Below are 22,536 nucleotides of genomic sequence, written 5' to 3'. Positions count from 1 at the left end.
CACTACATTTTTGGAATAAGATTTCAGAACAGAAAAGAGCCTCTCTTGTTCCCAGATTGTTTCTAAAGTTGAATTGGGTATCACTGATGGTGTCTTCACATTGTCTGTATATTCTTTTTTGAATTATTTTCAGAAGCATTTTGTAAACATGACTCATTAGCTGATCATTCTACAGTCATTGCAAGTTTTTGTATTTGCTTTTTTTTTTTTTTTTTTAGGTAGCATGATGAAGGTAGACTATAATCAGGCTATATATATTTTTATATATATATATATATCCAGTTTGAATTCAAATCACACCATAAGCATGGCTGCTATTTGAGACCACTACTCTGTTTTTGGGTATGAAGTTTGAAGTTCAGTATTTGGCCTCCTGAGCAGCATTTCAGATTATCTAAACCCTCTGTTCATCGGGTGTACTAATAGTAATATACTACAATATTTTGTGGTAGTTTACAACCTGTCATGGAATGGGATTCACATGAGAAAAAAATAATTTTAAAAAATCATTTAGAAAGATTGGAGTAAAGTTCAAATTTGCATACACTGAAAAAGAAAAACAGAACCATTTATAGAATTATAGAAATTTCTTTGCTAAGTTTACTTAATAAATTTATTCAAGCATATACGAGAAGAGGCTAAGAAAAATTGTAGAAGAACAAACCTGGGCTGAGTTTCAGATAAGGGATGTGAGGATCAGCTTTTAAGATAAATAAGCCAAAAAATAATGAGAATATAAAGAACTGTATTTAATTTCACAAATAGCTGAGAAATAATGGGAATATGACAAGGATCTGATCTGTACTAAGTTTTGTAAATCTGGATAAAGCATGACAAGGTGCCCAGAAAAAAGCTTTTCAAAACACTACAGTTATATAGGATAAATGGAACACTATTCAGACCAAAACATAGTCTATATTTAAGTTGTAAATCAACAGTTAGAATTGAAGGAAATACAGGAAGATGGTTTGATGCCAAATCAAGGGTAAGACAGGGATGCACATTATCTCCATTGTTATTCATCATCTATATGGCTCACATTATGAAGGAGAGTGGCATCAGGCCTGGTATTACAGTTGGAAATATCAAACTTAGCTCTTTGCTTAATGCAGATGATGTTGTACCATCTAGTGGAAGTCCCCAGGATTCTCTTACTAAATTGAATAAAGTGAACAAATTTGGCTTGAAAATCAGCGATAAAAAGACCAAAACTATGAAAATAAGCAGGATGTGAAAACTTTATCTGCATTCTTCATGAAGAACGTATAGAACAAGTAAAATATTCAGCTATTTAGGCACCATTTTTAGTGAAGATGGCAAGTTAAATCTGGAAATAGACTACAGAATAAGCAAAGCTAGTATGAGTGAGCCAGTTGAATAAACTTATATGGAATAAGAGAGAAATTAGCCAAACTAGTAATATACAAGACAGGTTTCAAGCCATTTGGATCTGAGAATTGAAATGAAGCACTTGATCAGACTAAAGACCACAGATATGAGGATTCTGAGAAACCTCAGGGGAGTGAACTGATGGCATCAATGGCAGAATCATATTAAAAATGAAGATATTAGAAAGGAACTTGACATTATTACCATTGAATAATGTGTCAGCAGAGCTAATCTAAGGGGGCATGGCCACTTAAATCGAATGAGTGAAGAAAAGTTAGCAAAATGTTTGACGCCAAGATGACAGGAAAGAGACCCAGAGGAAGATCAAGGTAGGTCTGTGTGGATTGATTCAATCAGAAGTGGCTTAAAAGAATGAAATGTTAGATATGACAGTATTGGAGTGCTTTCAAGTAATAGACTGATTTGGAGGAAAATTGTTGATAGGAGAATGCAAACTTAATCACCTAGTGCTGTCACAGTAGCCTGAACATCCCCTGAGGATATCAGGAAATTGATGATGATTATTATTTAATTTTACGGATCCAAATAAAGCATATGATAAAGATGCAAAGAAGAAGTCCTGTTGAAAAACACTAGTTATAAATTAGACTTACAGCAATATGTAATCAATTGCTTTCCAACTGGCAGCCTGAAAATTGCACATAGCCCATCAAAGGGGTTTTATGGCCCTCCAGTATATACAAATTTTGAAATATATCTTCCAAAATTAGAAACATACTGAAAATTGAAAATGTTCCATGTTCACTAAATATTGATAATGAAAATGCAGATCCTTGATATCAAATTTGCTGGCATAGTTGCCAAATTGATAGTATATTTGCTTCAACCAACAGGCTGTGGGTTTGAATCCTGCCATTGGCATGGATGTACATGAACGTCATTAGGTTGATGAATTTTATCATCTGGAATGAGATGCTGCAATACTTATTGGAGTCTGAAGATGCTTAAAAATAGTTCATGTTTGGTTTCTGTACCTGGATTTCCAGATTTATAGAAAGCTATATAAAATATATTAAAAATAAATAAATAAAAACCCTAGCCAACTCAAGACTAACATACCATACATTTATAATAATTTGTGGATGGGAGCATATAAAAAATGGTATTAATGTGAGCTTCAGACATATTAATATGATTATTAAATATTAGATGTAGAACAGAAATTGGGATAGAAAAGTATCTAAACACATGGATCTTAGAGATGTGTTTGAAGTGGATCATTTGATGAAAGACTGAAGACTATAGATATAGAAATTAAGAGAGTAAAGAGACAGCATCGATAGCAAAATCATGTAAATGAAGGCATTAAAAACATTTTTAATATCCAAAGATGTGTAAGCAGAACTATACAGAGCAAAACATAGTCTATCCTGAAAAATTATATGATTATTTTGAATAGGATGGAAGAATAGATTAGCAGAATATGTGTTTGAAGCAAAAATAACAAGAAAAGTCTCAGGAACACCAAAATATTAGTGGATTGAAGTAATTAAGAGTGCTCTAGGAGATAGCAGATAAGAACTGTTGGTTAGCTGAATGGATAACAAGTATATTTGCTATTCAGTCAACAGATTAAGGATTGAATCTTACTGTGAGTACGAAATTTTGTGAATGTCTTTAGGTGATAGGTTAATATGGTCATCCAAAGTGAGACCATCCTCCTGGATTGTGAAACTTTCACAATTTAGCAGAGCAACAGTAGAACAGGATTCACTGATTATAGCCCTCAACCCACCTTAGTACTAATACTGATGTACTAAAGTTGACAGCCTGTTGTGACCCCTCCCCCAATGCAAGTTATTCACTTACATTGGGGGAGGGGTCTATATATGGCACATGTGCCCGAGGTTCTGCAACTTCTCTGTGAGGCATATATAGATAAAGCTCATTCAGATCAAACAATATGACATGAAATTTGATATATCGCAACTGAAAGAAAATTGTTGGCAGTAAAATGGTAATTGCTGTTATAGTGTATTATCTGGTAAATCTCAAAGTACATCCTGAAAATATCAATTACCTTTCTATAATTTGATGCTTTTAGCATTGTCACAGTGGGAAATGTTGAATTTGTAAATGTAAAATTTTTGTTGAACTTAAGAAAATTGCCAATCAAGTGACAAAATGAGGAAAAACTAGTGTCACTTGATTGTACACCATTGTTTTGTGGTTTAAGCAAAACCTTTAAGATATATTAGACTACCTTGTTGGCCAAGTGGTTAGTATAATCCACTCTTCCAACAAGCTAGAAACCTGCAGTGGACATGGATGTTTGTGATTGTATTTAGGTGGGAGATGAATTTCATCACCTGGCATGAGACCACTTTGCTCACTGGAAGCCTGAATTGGCTCAAAAAAAGCTTCCATGGTTGGTCTCCAGAGCAGGGTTTCTGAATTATGTAGTTCCTTGGCTAGGAAGACTTTTCCAAAAAAATGTAGGATGATGTCTTTGCTTTGGAAATCATTAAGACTTGTTGGCCTAATGGATAGCATTTCTACTTTTCAGTTGTAAGTTGAAATCTCCCTGTATAATGGATGTTTGTATATGTCTTGGTGCATCATTGGCATTAATGTGCTCTATGTTAACAACTTTTCATGAGATTGATTTTAAAAAAAGTTTAAAAACATCTATGACATTATGGAATTTGAACCTGTAGTTTTAAAATTTTTGAATTTTCTTTTTTACCATACCTTGCCAAATATATTTACTTGTTTGCAACATCTTCCTTACCTACCATATCTTTTCCTCTCTTGCTATTTCTGCTTCTTCTTGGAATTAGTTTTATTTTGAGGGTCAATGACTTTCAATAGATGCTGATCAGTAGGTTTCAGATCATGGTCTGAAATTATTTGGAGAGATTCTTGAGCTACATTGAAAATATGTGATAATGCTGAAGAGAAGTATTTGAAGGTGACCATGTTGACATTAAGTAGTTTAAAAAAATTTTAATTTTTTGATAGACTTCAAAGAAAGATATTAAATTATAAGAATTATTGGAAATTATAGAAAACTCGAAGTGTATAAAGCTTATCCTTCATCTGATAATATGTTACTTTTATTATTTACAGTAAAACTGAGAAGTTTTCATTTTTTTTTATTTTTTATTTTTTTTTTTTTTTTAGGAATTGCTAAGATTATGGTGTGATGTTCAGGTAGAACAAAAACGATCACTTACAGAGTTAGTTATAGCAGTACAAAAACTATTTGCATTGTATGCTTCAACAAGTGCCCACTTTTATTTATTTGTTGATATTTTATGGGAAAAGGTAAGTATGTGGCTTATTCTATACTTTACTGCCATTTTCATTGTTTCTTTGGAATTATTCAAATGGACTAATCATTCATTAATAGTTTCCACTTATGTTAATCTATAATATTGCGAGTTAATGCGGTTTACAAAGTATGTTTATAAATTATCACATATTTCATAGTCAGTTTTATTTGTTTGGTTTCTCTCCCTTTCATCATACTATTTTTTATTATTCATTTATTTTTTAAAGACAAGCTTTATAAACTCAAGGAGCTATACAAACTCATCCAGAGCAGACATTTATTTATTTATTTTTTTTGATATGATGACACTTATCCATGAAGGGTTGGAAACCTACAGCACACTAGTATTGTGGGTAAAATGGGCTAGTCACCCTTCTCTCAAAACCAAAAATGGAATTTTTTCAACTACTTCAAACATTTCAGTATGCATTGTGGTCGTCTCTCATTGGATGATGAAAGTCATCCACCATCCAAGAACATGCACAAACATCTATTCCACAGTGAGATTCAAACCCACAGCCTTTATGCTGAAGAACATTGACTATCTACTCAGCTGTCTAGCCCATTTATTTGAATAAGTAGACAAAAATACTTGTAGTTCTACTAAAAATTATAAGGAATTTCTGAATATACTGTAAAATGCTTATAACTTAGATAATGACTAGTAATAATCTTCAGTTGCTAAAGTTTATAATGAAACTTTATCATAATTACCTGTTTAACAAATTAATATAAATTTTACTTTAATTTCTTAATTGGTTAGTTAATTAAGAAATAAAATTTCTTAATCAGTTAATTAAGAAATTAAAAAAATATATATATATATAAGGACAGGGACGAATTCCAGATGATTGGAGTAGAGCTCTCATAGTACCCATATATAAAAAGAGAAATAAAACTGAATGTGAGAATTACAGAGATATTTCTCTACTGAGTGTTCCTGGTAAGATATATGCAAGTATACTTGAGAAGGATTGTGGAAGAGAAGCTTGATGAAGAACAAGCTGGATTCAGGCCAAATAGAGGCTGTCAGGATCAGATCTTTAAGACAAATAGTGAGAAATCATGGGAATATAACAAAGATTTGTATTTAAATTTTGTGGATCTGGAAAAGGCATATGACAGGGTGAAAGAAGCTATTCAATACGCTACAGTTATATGGTGTCAATGGGGCATTATATCAAGCAATACTTAGTCTTTAATTGAGTTGTAAGTCAACAGTTAGAATTGAAAAAAGTACAGGAAGATGGTGTAATGTTAAATCTGGTGTCAGACAAGGATGTACTTTATCCCCTCTGTTATTCATTATCAATATGGATCACATTATGAAGGAAAGTGCCATTAAACTGGATATCAAAATTGGAAATGTTAATCTCAGCTCTTTGTTTTATGCAGATGATGTTATTCTTCTAAATAAATCCGCTACAAGTCTGCAAGATTTCCTGACTAAATTGAATAATTGTTGTAATAGATATGGTATGAAAATCAGCAATAACAAGACAAAGATAATGAAAATAGGCAGAATCATTGAAAATGTCAACTGTGTTGTGAATGCAGAACCTGCGGAACAAGTAAAACATTTCAGCTACTTAGGCACGATTTTTAGTGAAGATGGTAAATTAAATATGTTAATAGACAACAGAATCAACAAAGCTGGTATGGTAGGAAGTCAACTGGATAAATTTATAAGGAATAAGGGAGAAATTAGCCAAAAAACTAAATTAGCTGTATACAAGACAGTGTTCAAAGCAATTTTAATTTATGGATCTGAGAGCTGGGTCAGAAGTAAAACACTTGACTAGAGACTGCAGATATGAGAGTCCTGAGAAAGATTAGGGGCACAAACAGATGGCATCAATGGCAATATCATATTAAAAACGAGGATATTAGGAAAGAACTTGACATTGTCAGCATCCAGGAATGCATTAGCAGAGCTAATCTTAGGTGGGATGGTCCCTTAAACAGAATGGGGTGAGGAAAGATTAACAAAACAAGTGGTCTCTGCCAGTTTGACAGGAAAACGATCCAGGGAAAGACCAAGATATAGTTGGATTGATACGGTACAAAGTGCCTTAGACGATAGAAATATAAGATCTGATAATGTTGGAGTCTTGACAAGTAACAGACTGATTTGGAAGAAAATTGTATTTAGGAAGTTAGTAATGATATAAATTTTTCATGTAATACTATCATATCCTGTATGTTAGAAACTGGGGGAAAAAAAAAAACTGGCCAGAATATACACAGTTAACACACCTAACATATTGGCCCCATAGCCTTAGTGGCATTGTTCATAATTCGCTATACCATCCCACATACACCTCCTTCTGACTCAAATATAAGAAATTGTATATTGTAGGGTCATTCTATATACTCCATTGTTGGATTCAAGGTTAATATTCATCATCAAGGTTTCATCATCAACTTTCCAATTTGAAACAACAGTTTATCATCATCTAGCATTTCCCAAACTTTTCCTACGATGGAACATTTCACAAATCCTGAAATTTTTACAGAACACCTTGTTTATTTTGTAATGTATTAATTAATAATTGTTAATTTAGCTGATTTTTATTATTAATTAATAATTGATCATTAATAACACTGGCCAACAAAAAAAATTTCTTTTTCTGCTGATTATGATCTGACACTTGTTTTTTTACTAATTTGGGTGCACTGATTTCAAATATCAAACCCATTTTTCTCTATCACGTCAGGTTTTTCCTCTATGGCATTTTCTTTTTGCTAATTTGTAAGTTTTTGATAGTTCTTAGGAGGCAGTACTATTTAGAGGATCAAAAAAATCGATTTTTTAATATTATTTTCTGAAAGTATGTACTTTTAAAAATATGTTCCTAACTTTTTATCAAGAAATTCAAAAAATTCCCAAAGATATAGCTTATTATTCAAAACGGTGCACAGACCAGTGGAGCGCTCACCGCTCTTGCTTGTTAGTAAACGAATAAATGCATAAGAACCTGCAACGGCACGTACTGGCACTTTGAATGCAAGAGAGGCCGATAACCGACCTAATACATTTAGGTGATAAAAAGTAGGCGATGACAACTGCCCAAAGAACGTTCGAAATCAGTCAATCGTTAATCAATTGTGAAAGTATGATGAGCACTTATAACGTTTCAATAAAGTCTCTGTTTTTTTTTTTGTCTTGTTAATTGCATGTTAGTCGGCAGTGAAGAAAATACATCATGTCTGCTACTCGAAATTGTGTCAATAGTGTAGATTCCTGCTACATTTGTGGCAGCTTTACTGTTCCCAGTCAAAGGACAAATATCACTGATTTTGTTAAGAAAGTGTACTTTGCATACTTTGACGTAACAGGACAAGTCCTGAGCTCCAAATAAAGTGTGTAAGTCGTGTAGAAAATTTATGACAGTGGAGCAAGGGAAAACGTCAAAAATTAGCTTTTGGCATTCCAATGATTTGGCGTGAACCGAAAAATCATGTAGTTTATTGCTATTTTTGTTTAGTTCAGACTTCTGGTTATAATAAGAAGAATAAGAAAAAAATTGTGTATCCAAATCTCGAGTCAGCAATTCAGCCAGTTGCTCATTCCAATGAAATAGCCGTGCCAATTTATAAAGGACTTCCTTTACTTGAGAACGAGCATGATCGGGATATGCCAGATGTTCTTGAGGAGCAAGATCCGGATGTTGATTTAGACAATGAAAATTTAATTTCTAGTTCTGGACTGCAACGTTTTACTCAAGTGGAATTAAATGACTTAGTAAGAGATTTGGTCCTATCAAATTAATCATTGGAATTGTTAGCTTCGAGATTAAATGAAAAAAACTTACTGGAGCAAGGTACGAAGATAACTTTTTATCATAGCAGGGAAAGTAATCTTGTACAATATTTTAAACACGAGTGTGGGTTTGTTTACTGTAACAATGTGTCAGGTTTACTAACTGAAATGAGTGTTGTACAGTATCATCCAAATGAGTGGGGTTTATTTATCGACAGTTCAAGCAGAAGTCTCAAGTGTGTCTTACTACACAATGGGAATGTATATGGCTCAATTCCTATTGGCTATTCAGTCCACTTAAAGGAAACATATGAGGACATTAAAAAGGTTCTAAAGTTATTAAAATATACAGACCATAACTGGATCATCTGTGTGGATCTTAAAATGGTGAATTTTTTACTTGGCTTTCAAAGAGGATATGCAAAATTTCCGTGTTTTCTATGCTTCTGGGATAGTCGAGCTAGAAACCAACACTGGAGTCAGAAACATTGGCATCTTAGAATATCCTTAAATGTTGGAGAACAGAATGTTATAAATCAACCTTTAATCGACAGAGAAAAAATCATTTTTCCACCTCTACGTATCAAACTAGGTCTTATGAAGCAGTATATTAAAGTTTTAGATTTACAAGGTGACTGTTTCCAATACATATGTGAAAAATTTCCACGACTTAGTTATGAAAAAATTAAAGCCAGTGTATTTGATGGACCGCAAATTAGAAATTTAATGAGAGACCCAAATTTCATCAACTCTATGAACGAAATTGAGAAAGATGCCTGGACTTATTTACGATGGTTGCGAATAATTTTCTTGGAAACAAAAAAGCGTGCAATTACAAAGATCTAGTGGAAACAATGCTTGAAAATTTCCAGCACCTAGGTTGCAACATGAGCATAAAGCTTCATTTCCTATACAGTCATCTTGATAAATTTTCCGAGAATTTAGGTGCTGTAACAAGATGAAATATTTCATCAAGACTTAAAAACCAAGGAAGATGGGATTCTCACATGATGGCTGACTACTGTTGGAGTATTCAAAGGGATTGCCAAAACAGAACACACAGCAGAAATTGCTACAAACAAAAATTTATTCATTGAAACTCATGTGTAAGTAAAATTGTTATTTTTTTATAAATATTCTTGTAATTTTTAATGAATATTGTTAAGTAGTTATGTATCTAATTATCGGCCTCTCTCTCGCATTCAAAGCACCAGTACGTGCCGTTGCAGGTTCTTACGCATTTATTCGTTTACTAACAAGCGAGAGCGATGAACGCTCCGATTCTGATCTGCGCACCGCTTTGAATAATAGGCTATATCTTCGGGAATTTTTCAAATTTCTTGATAAAAAGTTAGGAACAGATTTTTAAAAGTACATACTTTCAGAAAATAATAAAAAATCGATTTTTTTTTGATCCTCTAAATAGTACTGCCTCCTTAAAAATATCAAAAACTTACAAATAACAAAAAGAAAATGCCATAGAGGAAAAACCTGATGTGATAGAGAAAAATAGGTTTGATATTTGAAATCAGCACACCCAAATTAGTAAAAAACAAGTCTCATATAAAAGTCAGCAAAAATTGTGTTGGACTGTGTTAGCTATATGATTCTTGGATATTGTTAAATCAGATATCATCTTAAACAGAAGTTCCTGTCCTATTACTATTGGTCTCTGTTCTCATTCTATTTCTTCACTAAGAAATGTTTTCAGTTCCTCTAATTTTCCCAAATCATGTAATTGTACCTTGGAATCTGATTCTGGAACATTTTTAGTGAAATTCAAAGTTTCCTTAAACTGTTTCTTTTTCTTAGCACCCTTTAATTTTTGAAACTTTCCTTCTCTCACTTTATCTGTAGCCATAATGCTAGGAGAATGAGTTTCATTATACTGAAAAGAGTTCACCTGTTTATTGTTTGAGGAATGAAATATATCTCTAAGTGTCTCTTCCTTTTCCTTAACAAGTTCAAAACACTGTTCAAGATTTTTAACCTTTTTCTTGTATGCTGTTTCTTCCAAATTATCTTTAAGGCCATATCTAAATTGATTAAACAGCAACCATTCTAAACACGATTTCTCTTCAGATTAAACATTAAATTTATGAGCAATGCTCCTAAGTCTGTGATAATATTCTGAAACAGACTCCCTATTACTTGGATGCACTGATGAATTTTCCAAATGTTAGTCCCTAATTCTCTTCCACCTGAAAATTCTGATGTTAGCAAACTTTTAAATGTTGCATAACTGTCAGTGTCTCTTAGTAAAGGAGATGTATTTAAGAATGTTTTGGCTTTGCCCAATAATTTATTACGAAGTATAATCAACAAATGAAAATCTGACCATTTTTCCTAAATCTAATTTTGTCTGCATATTTAAAAAATGTTTCTACACTTTCACTACTATCTCTTGAGAAAGAAAGTATTACTAAAGTTGGATTAATCTAAAAAATTCCTCATCTTTAATTAAAGAAACTTCACTACTAAAATTGATATCTCCTGTAGCCATTTTACTCGAGTCAAGATTTACTTTCTGGATTCTAAAAATAAGTTAAGTCACAACCAATCCTGTCATCGACTGCGCCATTGTTAATAATTAGAGATTTTTATATAGAGAGATATTATCATAATATTAATCCTACCATAGAGATGATCTCTGTTCAACAATTTTTTTTTTTTTTATTTCTGAGTGCTTTTATTATATTTATTTATTGCACAAGGGTTCACTCTGATTGGTGCAATGACTTTAACTTTTTCTTTCAGAATCCAAATAATCACTGACTCAAGACCAAAATACAAAATAAACACAAACAATATATATACACTTCAAACAACTTTACATAACTATAACTAATTACAGAATTAATTAGATCCCAGGGCTTTTAAAAATAAACTTACACTTAAGACTAGACTAAACATTTTGTTTGCACATTGACAAAATGTTCATAGTCAGTTTCTCTCTCTGTCAAGGCCCTTCTACGAAGACATATGACTTATTTCTTCATTTTCATAGGATCCTTTCTCATCACTTATGTAGCACACATTAATTCTTCCTGACTCAATTTTGTCTCTTTTTAGTAGAAATAATAGTTAGATATGGCGTCCTTAATATACAGGGTGTTCGGGATAAAATTGACAGTTTCGTAAGGAAAAAGAAAATCTTCTTTGTATCTATTAAATTTAATGAATTGACAAAAAAACATTACAGGCAGAGTTAATTACAATACTATCAACAAGATTTACTCAAAATAACCACCATTAGCATCGATCACAGCTTCAATTCTGCTTCGGAACCTCGAACAAGCTGATGCTACAGTCTCCCTGGGAAGGGCCGCAAAAACTGTTTTAATTTTATCCATTAACTGGGCTTTTGTATTACTGGAAGTGCGATTGGTGTCTTTTTCAACTGCGCCCCATACAAAATAATCCATGGGGTTAAGGTCTGGGGAGTTTGGAGGCCAAACATTTGGACTGGTGAAGTCGTAGAAATTTTCAGACAACCATTTTTGACTTTTCCCAGAGGTGTGGCAAGGGGCCGATTCCTGCTGCCATACATACGGCTTACCATTGGCTACCCTTGTTATCCAGGGCTTGACTACAGTTAGCAACTCCACGAACAAAGCCCGAATTCCAATGCCAGGGTTCTTCAACACCTGTTCCTGCAGATTTGCGAGGAATTCTGCTGTACGAACGCAATCAGATCGTCTGCTAGGGATCTTTCTTCTTGCTACATCCTCGTAGTCACCATTGCAAGTCTCTAGTTCATGCCTGATTGTTTTTACTGTATTCAGGGAGCATTGGGCAGCAGTTGTAATATCCTTATTTTGATGGCGGGCACGAATCATCATGATACAAGTTATTCTCTTCCATGATTCAGGTGGGTTCCAGCTATCCATCCTTTCTGACATCTTGTATATGAATGAAGAAGGGTCCAAACTTTTAAATGAAGAGAAGTGTGTGTTAATACATGTAACTTACGGGAAAATATAATTAATTATAAATATGTCAAATTTATCCCGAACACCCTGTAGATGACACTTCCTAATCAGAGTTTTCTCAAACATTCTTTTAGAACGTAAATAGCAATTTCTTCGTTTATTCACTAATGCTTATTGACAGTCTTAACTCTTCCACTTTAAAATAATTCACAGTTCTACGATTCCTTTTTCGGAACCTACTGTAAATCTTCCAATTAGTGTTTCCTCCAATATTCCTTTTAAAATGCCTATAGCAATATTTCCCTTTTATTTATCAATTCTTATTCAACTTTAAACTTTATAGTTCCATGATTCCTTTTTCGGAATATACTATTAATTTTCCTCCGACTGTCACATAAAAAAAAACTCAATTTCCTCCGAATCTAAATGTCCGCCGGCCTGTCTTCTAATTTTCTCTCCAAACACACTGTTGTTTACAGCCGTTACACTGATACTTTCTGTCAGCTGTCAATCACACATCAAACTTCTCAGTGAGCATGCGCATACGTTGTCTCCGTTAGCGACAAGAGAATGTCTTCATAAAACACAAACACTTAATATTTTAAATTACAAATGAATTGTTTAAAGTAACACAACTATTCAAATCCGGTAAGAGTACATAAATTTTTAACTGCTTTACATATCACTTTTGACAAAACAATTTCAATAACGGGCACATCGCAAGTGCCGACAATGCATGTTATGAAACTAAAACTAATAAACATTCTACATAAACAATACGTAAAAATATTCAGATTTTTAAAATAATGATTATTTTTACAATACCATTAACTGAGACTTTGATTTGTTAATGTCACATTTCCCCCAGACATATTTGGATTATTCAATTTACACTTCATGTTGGTTATTTCACATGGAAAAGGAAAATATACAAACAACTAGATGGGACAGCTATGGGCTCTCCCCTTTAGCTAATTTCAACACAGAACACTTAGAAAACCAAGCAATGAATGCAACCACTTTCAAAACAGCGGTTCAGCTCTATGTTGACGATGTGTTTGCCATCTGACCTAGTAACATTAGATACATTTTTAGTGCATTTAAATAGTCAGTATCCTAAAATTCACTTCACAATGGAATAGGAATCTAATGATTGTCTGCTCTTATATACATTAGTTACATGCCTTTCTGCTGGTTCATTATCTTTTTCTGTTTATAGAAAGCCTACATATGCTGGGTTTTTTATTTATATTTGCACTAACTTGTGGATTCAGAGTTGATCTGTTTTGATGATAATACTCTTACTACTGAACTTACCTAGCTGTGCCACATTTTTTTGGCCAATGTCTATAATCTCCAAAAAATAGAAAAATGCTAAATGCTCTCCTGAAATCCCCTTCATCACCTAATACATGAGACCACAGCAAAACTGTTAACATATCATGCATTTGGGATACATCTAGAATGTTTACCAAACATCAGCTCCTCACCACATTTAAATCATAAATCAAATTGCCAACTCTCCTGTTTACCTAAGGATAAACTCTCTGTTATCACATCCAGAAGTGTATGAAGTGCCCTGTACTTGTGATCAGACTCGCTATGTACAGACAGGAAGAACTGTTGACGTCTGCCTTGAGGTGCATTCAACACTATTGTTATGAAAAAGGCAGGACTAGCAGATCATCTCTTGGATACTCTTTCACACAAGATCAAATGGAAGAAAACAAAAGTGCCAGACAGAAGTCATAAATACAAGAGTCTGTTTGTGGAACAGCAACAGCTCTGACATTCCTTAAACCTCAAATCAATAAATACTTGTTAACTTCAAATTAATACTTAACCCTCTCTCTCTTTATCCAACAATAGATGGCAACAATTCAGACTTTAGTTCCTTGTGTTGTCTATTACAATTTTTTAAACTGGTCTCACTGTTAACTAAATTGTTGCTGTGTGCATACTGTGACAAACTGTTTTTTAAATCTCTGAAGATGCTTGATATAACACCAGTGAAATATCAGCAAATAAATTAAATAAATATTAATTATTTTCTTATTATTCTTGTGTTGCGAATTAAAATCATTTAAATAAGCTAACATGAACTGCCAATGCAACCTTTTCTACCCATAAATAACTTTTTTTAAGACAGCATGCACAATGCTCAGTGATAAAATGAAGCATGTTCGGACACAAGGAGATGGAGATAAATATTTCAGACCAAAATGAGCTGAAATATTTATACATTTCAATAAAAAATAAATAAAAATAGAATTGAGAATATTCTCCATTTGGTAAAATTTGCTCTGAGCTTATCAGGTGTCTCAGCACTTGTAGAGAGAATATGTTTTCAGTTTAAAATATTATGGGCTAAGGATAAACAAAAGGAAAAAGTCATTTGAAAGTATCAACAATTTCAAATTTATTAATCATAAAATACAACTTTGAAGAAGACAGTAGGCAATTTTATGAAAAACTTAAAAATAAGATCATATTAAAAAAATGCATTCTCCAGAAAAATACTAGTGACACCAAGAATAGTTATCCTGCATGTGTTATTTTGTAAAGTGTAGATAATCAATATTATTATTATTATGTGACACCTCCAGGGAGTCCAAAGACTCATCGAGAGAGAGTGTGCCAACAGCATCAAACGATTCATCCCCTTCCAACTACTTAACCACGCTCAAACTTGCTTAAGTTTTTGCAAGTCACTAGTAGCAGAGGCGCTACCAATCGACCAACCTTTGTTGATTTTTTTTTTTTTTCTGTAGTGTATATAGACACTTTGTTTTTATTTTCTTTAGAAAGAATGTTGTTTTTGAAAATAGTTTTCAATAGAACTTTTTTGTAGGTCCACTAATACAATTAAACCAACCTGTCGAGCATTTAATTAATATTTCAAAATATTATATAACTTTAATTGTTTCATCTTCTGCCCCCCCCCCCTCCCCCCCATAAAAAAGTTCCAGTTTGGATGCTAAATTATGTGGTCACCCTATGTATAATCCACTTTTGGAATAACCCTTGTAGATTTCTAATCAGAAAGTATTATTATTATCCTCACGGTGATTCATGCATCTTCTTACTACGAAAGGGATACGACTTCCCTTATCTTATCAGTTGCTAAATTGTTGTCTTATCTCAGAAGTATTGTATTTTCTGACTGGCAACTATTCATTTCTTCAAAATACTTATTAAATTCTTCTATATCTGTTAAATATTTAAGTTTTCTGGATTAATATTACTCAACATTTCTAGCTAGCTGATTCAAAGTTTGAGTTAGTCATAATTTAGGTAATTCTAATGATTGCTTTTATCTTTAATACTTAATAGCAAGAGCTTATTTATCACATTTTACTCTTTCTAATTTTTTTTAACATTGTGCTTCTTTGAGAAGTGAATTGCTCATTCAGCCAGCTTCATATATATGAAATTTTCTTCTTGGAACAAACTTTGACATTAAAATAGTATGCAAGTGTTCATTTGTTACCTATTTTGCATTATTGTCACTTCTGTTAACCACTCAGGTGGCCTTATGGGTGAAATATATCAAATAATTTTCCTTCTCAATATTCTTCATATCGTTCATGATTTCTTCGTGGTATATTTTGTGTTTCTTGATCTCTGTAAGTAACACCATCAAACTCCTTCTGTGAATAGGAATTCAGCTTATTGCCGATCTCATATATAATCATCTCTGATAAGCAATTATTTTGTTCCTCTTTCCCTATTGAAAATGTTATAATTACCATTCTGCATTTCACTATCAACATCCTCAGAATTCCTATCATATGAAGTCATTCTTTAAGTCCTGTGCCTTAGTATATGCGAGTACAATGACAATTTAATGAATACTTTCTTCCTCTATTAATATGAACATTCATTCGGTTATCTGCAATACCATCATTTCCAAGTCATTGCTATAAATTCCTTTGGTTTTATTTCTAAATATTTTAAAAATATTATAGGTTTTTATGCCCTTAATTATCTTGATGACTAAGGCCCACAAGTATTTAGTGAATACCAATGTCAAAACTATTTATCATTATTGGGAGACTGATTCCTTAATTAAAATTATACAAGCAATTTGAAATCATACAAATTATACTCATCTTAATTAAGTTTTAATGCTACCACTTAAAGTTGAATCTCTATCTTGCACACTGCGCATGTATATATACTTCTTGTAAAGAGGCTTATATGCTGGTTAAACATGATGACTAATAATTAAGGAATTGGCATCGTACACTAGAAATATAAATTAAATAAACTTTAATATATACTTTCTGATATTTCGGCAAACGTCACGTTGCCATTTTCTTGGGAACTTAATACAAAGACAAGTGCACGCAAGTACTACATAACAGCAAATAAGAACCGAAGCTAGGAAGCTACCGTTTTCCTAAAGTCCTGTTGGCCCCCTGGTGGGCTATATTGGTAGTTCTTTGCATTTGGGCTGAAGTTCTTCTGATACATGTTTCCCAAATTTGGGGCAGTCTCATGCATCCAAATTTGTTGAGGTTTGGCATGTTCCTAAGGGCTGAGGCTGATTCCATGAATAGTCTTTCATATTTGAGCTTACTGCGGTGTATTACTGTGGCTTTTCACAGAATAAGATGACTTCCATCTTATTCTGTGGCGAGTATCCAGAACGTGGTCTGCAAGCCCAGAGTGGCTGTACTGGTGAAATCAGATGTAATCCTTGTGTTCAGAGATTCTGATATTTGCTGTCCTGCCTGTTTGGCCAAAGTAGGACAATTTACAGCTGCAAGGGACCTGGTATACACCAGGTAGGTCTAGGGGAAGTGGTTGGTCTTTAGTGGAGCAGATAAGGGATGCCAGTTTTCCATATGGTCTGTAACAATTGGTCAAGTCATGTTTTTTAAAAAATTTTTTATTTTTTCCGAGGTGCCTCGGATGTAGAGAATGGTAATGGATTTAGAGTAATCTTTTTTGTGGGGGGGGGGATAACTGGTTTAAGCATTTTTTGGATTATTTTGGGGGGGTAGCCATTGGCTGAGAAAGTGTCACGGATGTGATTTAGTTCAGTGGTTAGGGCTTGATCATTTGAACAGATTATTTTTGCCCTGTTGTATGGAGACTTTTGAAGAGAAAGCCTTAAACTCAGCCAAGACATGAAAAGTTCAAATATGAAAGACTATTCATGGAATCAGCCTCAGCCCTTAGGAACATGCCAAATCTCAACAAATTTGGATGCATGAGACTGCCCCAAATTTGGGAAACATGTATCAGAAGAACTTCAGCTCAAAGGCCAAGAACTACCAATATAGCCCACCAGGGGGCACTAACAGGACTTTAGGAAAATGGTAGCTTCCTAGCTTTGGTTCTCATTTGTTGTTATGTACTTGCGTGCACTTGTCTTTGTATTAAGTACCCAAGAAAATGGCAACGTGACGTTTGCCGAAATATCGGAAAGTATATATTAAAGTTTATTTAATTTATATTTCTAGTGTACGCTGTCAATTCCTTAATTATTAGTTATCATATCGTATATATACTTCATTTTATTGTTCCTGATATTACACTAGAGATGTTGGGTTTAATAAAATGATATTTTACTGAATCTGTGTTTAAATCTATAAAATTTATTACAATAACATGTAAACCTGAAATGTAGAATGGCTTTTCTAAATGTAGTGACCACACTGTATCCATTACAGTGTGGTCATATATCATATGGGCACACCACCATGTGTGCCCATATGATATAGAATCACTAAGCTTGAAAGTCTGCTTCAAATTTTACATGCAAGCGGCATGTTTTTTAAAGAGTTATGAACTTGGTGATTCCTGTACACCCTCTATGGGCAATTGTAGGTGACCTAGAATGTAAGGTGGGATCTCTGATAATTAATGTTCCCCATATTTGCAGAAGTTTAATGCAACTATATTTATTTAGAGTCGGTTGATTTCTGAGTGCTGCTGCAGGTTCTAAAAATAGTCTTTCTTTTTTGAATTTACTGTGGTGGAGCATGGTGGGTTTTTTTTTTCAGGAGATCCTGTGGGTTGTATCCAAAACATGGTCTGCCAGGCCAGGCTGACCAATCAGTAAGTAAGTATTGATGGAGTGGATTATATGATGGCACGTTCGATCTCATAATCTCTCTCTCTCTATCTCTCACACACACACACTTGAGAAATGTTGGAACAGGTTGAACGAGTGGTAAATTGCATTGTTTAATGTAAATGGTTCATGCTTTGTAATTTAATTATTATAATCTGACAAGAAGGGACTTTCACTTGCAATTATGTGCAGCTGATTAAGCTTCATTGATTGATATGTGCTGAGAATATTGTGGAATATTGTAATTACCAGTAAGTGTTTGTGAACAAACATTGTTCGCAAAAGAAGTGTTTCTCACATATCAAGATTCCATATCACCAGCCACATCTCTCTCTCTGTGTTCACTAGGCATCTACAGATGCCGTATGGTCACTCCGATGCTCGATGATGTTCCACACTAGGCCTCGCCATGTAGTCTTGTTGTTTGCCCTTCTGGCAGCCTCAACTCTCTGAAGATCAGTCACTCCACACATGCCATCCATCCATCTCATTGATGGTCTACCCCTGCCTCTTTTTCCAGGAACTTTACCTTCTATTACTGTTCTGAGAAGTCCTCCTTCCATCCTTTCTATGTGTCCAAAATATTTTAATTTTCTTCTGTCAATATCCTTAAAGAGCCTTAAAGTTCTGCTAATCTTTTCTAACACCCATTCATTTGTACGCCTTTCAGTGTATGATATCCTCAACAGCCTTCTGTAACACCACATCTCAAAAGCAGATATCCGTTTCTTATCTGACTTCTTTAGGTTCCAAGTCTTGCATCCATAAGTTGCTGTTGGAAAAACAACTGCATCCAAAATCCTCAACTTTGTTCCCATGGAGATAGAGCCATCCTTCCAGATTTCAGACAGGTCTCTGACTGTTGTTTTAGCCATTCCTAACCTTTTTCTGACATCTTCTGAACAGCCACGTGGAATAGTTAAATTTTCAGTTTTCTGATATCTTTGGTATTCTTTAGAACTAGAGATTTTGATCTCTTTTTCAGGCTGAAGAAAAATTTAAAAGGACATCATTTACTGCCTGTTGACATTAACATCAATCTATGTGATTGAAGTGAGAACTCAAAACATGCCATCTAACACTTTTTTTTTTTTTTTAAATGTAGTATTGTGCATTTTATCTCTAGAAATGCCCCTGCAATGACACTCTCCTGAAATTACAGTACTATAATTGGAAAAGGTAAATACATACATCCTCTGAAACCTCTCTCTGTGGGGCACCTATTTGCAAGGAAGGTGAGTTCCACTGATGATGATGCTGGCCATTTTCATTCTTCCTCTATTTTTGTACATTTTTATATTCTTTGCTCTATATCTCCTAAGTCCTTTTTTACTTTCTTGTCCTCCACATTACCATTGTCACTAGGATCCAGTTCTCTATTTCTCTTTTTACTGTGCAGTGCAATCTCATGGACATCCAAAAAAAGGGGGATCTTGGTGGCACGATTGCACCACTTTTGGTCTCTGCTTTAGCAAGACAAGAAGTTCTGATTCAGTAAGGAAATACCATGAGTAAACATATTACTAAATATTATAATAACAGAATTAACTCACGTCAATTATTCTTTATTCGTAGAATTTTCACCTGAGTATCACAGGCATCATCAGTACAGGTACAAGGTTAATTAAACAATAACTGTTATATTCACAGAGCGCCACCTAAGTAGCTAAGGTTAAATTTCCTAAATTTATTTAATTTTTTTTAAATTATTTCAATTATTTAAATTTAATTATTCAATTATAGTAATTTATTTTATTTTTTTAATAATTAAATATATATATATGTGTATACAATTATATGTTAGGAAAGACTTGCTGCTTTATAAAGTACTATCTCCCACAAGGGGGAATGACTTAGACCATCAGATCTGTTTAGGTTAGGGGAGTGAAGTAATGTTTCACATGTTTCTTTGTATAGCTGTTCCATTAGGAACCGACTTGTCGTGTTCCACTTAACTCTATGTCTGGTGTTGATGGCATATTCTGCAATTCCAGACTGTTCGGGTTCAAGGTACTGGATATATACGACTGGTGTTCTTCTAACCAGAACCGAGCAGATCTTCCTGTTTGTCCGAAATATAATAACCCACATGATCAGGGAATCTGGTAGACACCTGGATAGCTGAGATGTGGGAGCTTGTCCTTTGGAGACATTAGGGATGTGGAGATTTTTCTGATGGGTCGAAAAGCCACACAGATATTTAGTGGTTTTAGCACCTTAGCTATGCATTCATTAACCCCTTATACATAGGGAATAGGTATACATATAGGTTCTTCTGTACTTGAAGAGGATGCTGGAGCATGACTACTTAAAGCTCTTTTTATGAAGGACTTCTTATAGCCATTCGATATGAAGGAGGAATTAATATACTGTAATTCTTTGTCAAATTATTTGAATTTGTAATAAAGTCTGGTTATTTAACTTCAAAAACCAGTTATACCAACAAATTGAAGGGACAGCAATGGGTAATCCAATATCTCCTGCTATTGCCAACTACTTCATGGAGCATTTCAAACAGCGCATCTTTGACAACATTACACCCAGACCTAACATTTGGTTCAGATATGTGGACGACATTTTTGCCATATGGAAGGCCACCTCAGAAGAACTACAACAGTTTCTCTCAAAAATTAATGTACTTCATCCAAGGATCCAGTTCACCCTAGAAGCAGAAGTAAATAAGCAGTTAACCTTTCTAGACCTCTTGATTCTTTGCCAACCAGATGGTTATCTACAATTCACAATCTATAGGAAAGAGACTCATACAGGCCAGTACATCCATGCTGAATCACATTACCATCCCAATCAAAAGGCAGGTACTATAAAAACACTAGTTCATAGAGTCCACTCCTTTTGTTCTTCAGAAGAACTTTTACAAAAAGAATTACAGTATATTAATTCCTCCTTCATATCCAATGGCTATAAGAAGTCCTTCATAAAAAGAGCGTTAAGTAGTTGTGCTCCAGCATCCTCTTCAAGTACAGAAGAACCTACACGTATACCTATCCCCTATGTACAAGGGGTTAGTGAATGCATAGCTAAGCTGCTAAAACCACTAAATATCTGTGTGGCTTTTCGACCCCGTCAGAAAAATTTCCACATTCCTGATTTCTCCAAAGGACAAGCTCCCACATCTCAGCTATCCAGGTGTCTACCAGATTCCCTGTTCGTGTGGGTTATCATATTTTGGACAAACAGGAAGATCTGCTCAGGTCCGGTTAGAAGAACACCAGTCTGAAATTGCAGAACATGCCATCAACACCAGACAGAGTTAAGTGGAACAAGACAAAAGTCGGTTCCCAATGGAACGACTATACAAAGAAACATGCAAAACATTACTTCACTCCCCTAACCTAAACAGATCCGATGGTCTACGTCTTTCCCCCTTGTGGGAGATAGTACTTTATAAAGCAGCAAATCTTTCCTAACATATAATTGTATATACTTATATATATTTAATTTAAAAATAAATAAATAAATTATTATAATTGAATAATTAAATTTAAATAATTGAAATAATTAAATAAATTTAGGAAATTTAACCTTAGCTACTTAGGTGGCGCTTTGTGAATATAACAGTTATTGTTTAATTAGCCTTGTACTTATACTGATGATGCCTGTGATACTCAGGTGAAAATTCTACGAATAAAGAATAATTGATGTGAGTTAATTCCGTTATTATAATAGTTAATAAGATGTGCAAGGGTCAGTGGTGGTGTTGCAATAAATCTCCTTTGGCAGGTTCATGTTCAGTCACAATGCTTGCTGTGGTACCATTATCATGTCCCAAGTATTCCCCTTGACATTCTGCTTATGAGTGCAGCTATTGTTTGTCAGATTGTAGGTGTCCGTGTGTGGCACCATGGTGGGTGAAGAGCTCTGGTGCTGGATTCTCCCTCTCATGAGTGAATCTTTCATCTTCATATTTATCATTGGTCTCTCACCAGGTCTGAAGTGTTCGGAAACTATTCACATATCAGTTGATATATATTTAAAAAAAAAAAAAAAACCAGGCATGTAAACATTTCAACTTTTCTAATAATACATTCATTAGTGATTATCCATTTGGGAA

At 33.9% G+C, this 22,536-nt stretch overlaps 1 protein-coding gene across 3 annotated transcripts in view; it reads left to right on the top strand.

The window, feature by feature from the left end:
- Positions 1 to 22,536, top strand: part of LOC150108427 (uncharacterized) — a 175,637-nt gene that overhangs the window by 72,024 nt on the left and 81,077 nt on the right. For all 3 annotated transcript variants that reach the window (XM_090415837.1, XM_090415839.1, XM_090415838.1), the window contains exon 6: positions 4,534 to 4,677. In XM_090415837.1, coding sequence (XP_090271963.1) covers positions 4,534 to 4,677 — 144 coding nt within the window. The remainder of the gene's footprint in view (positions 1 to 4,533; positions 4,678 to 22,536) is intronic.

This window comes from Typopeltis vanoorti, chromosome 3 (genome assembly GCF_054136105.1).
Source record: "Typopeltis vanoorti isolate ZY-2024b chromosome 3, IOZ_Tvanoo_1.0, whole genome shotgun sequence".
Taxonomy (NCBI): Eukaryota; Metazoa; Arthropoda; class Arachnida; order Uropygi; family Thelyphonidae; genus Typopeltis; species Typopeltis vanoorti.
Note: the sequence above shows the minus strand (reverse complement) of the source record. Positions and strands in the feature narration are given on the sequence as shown.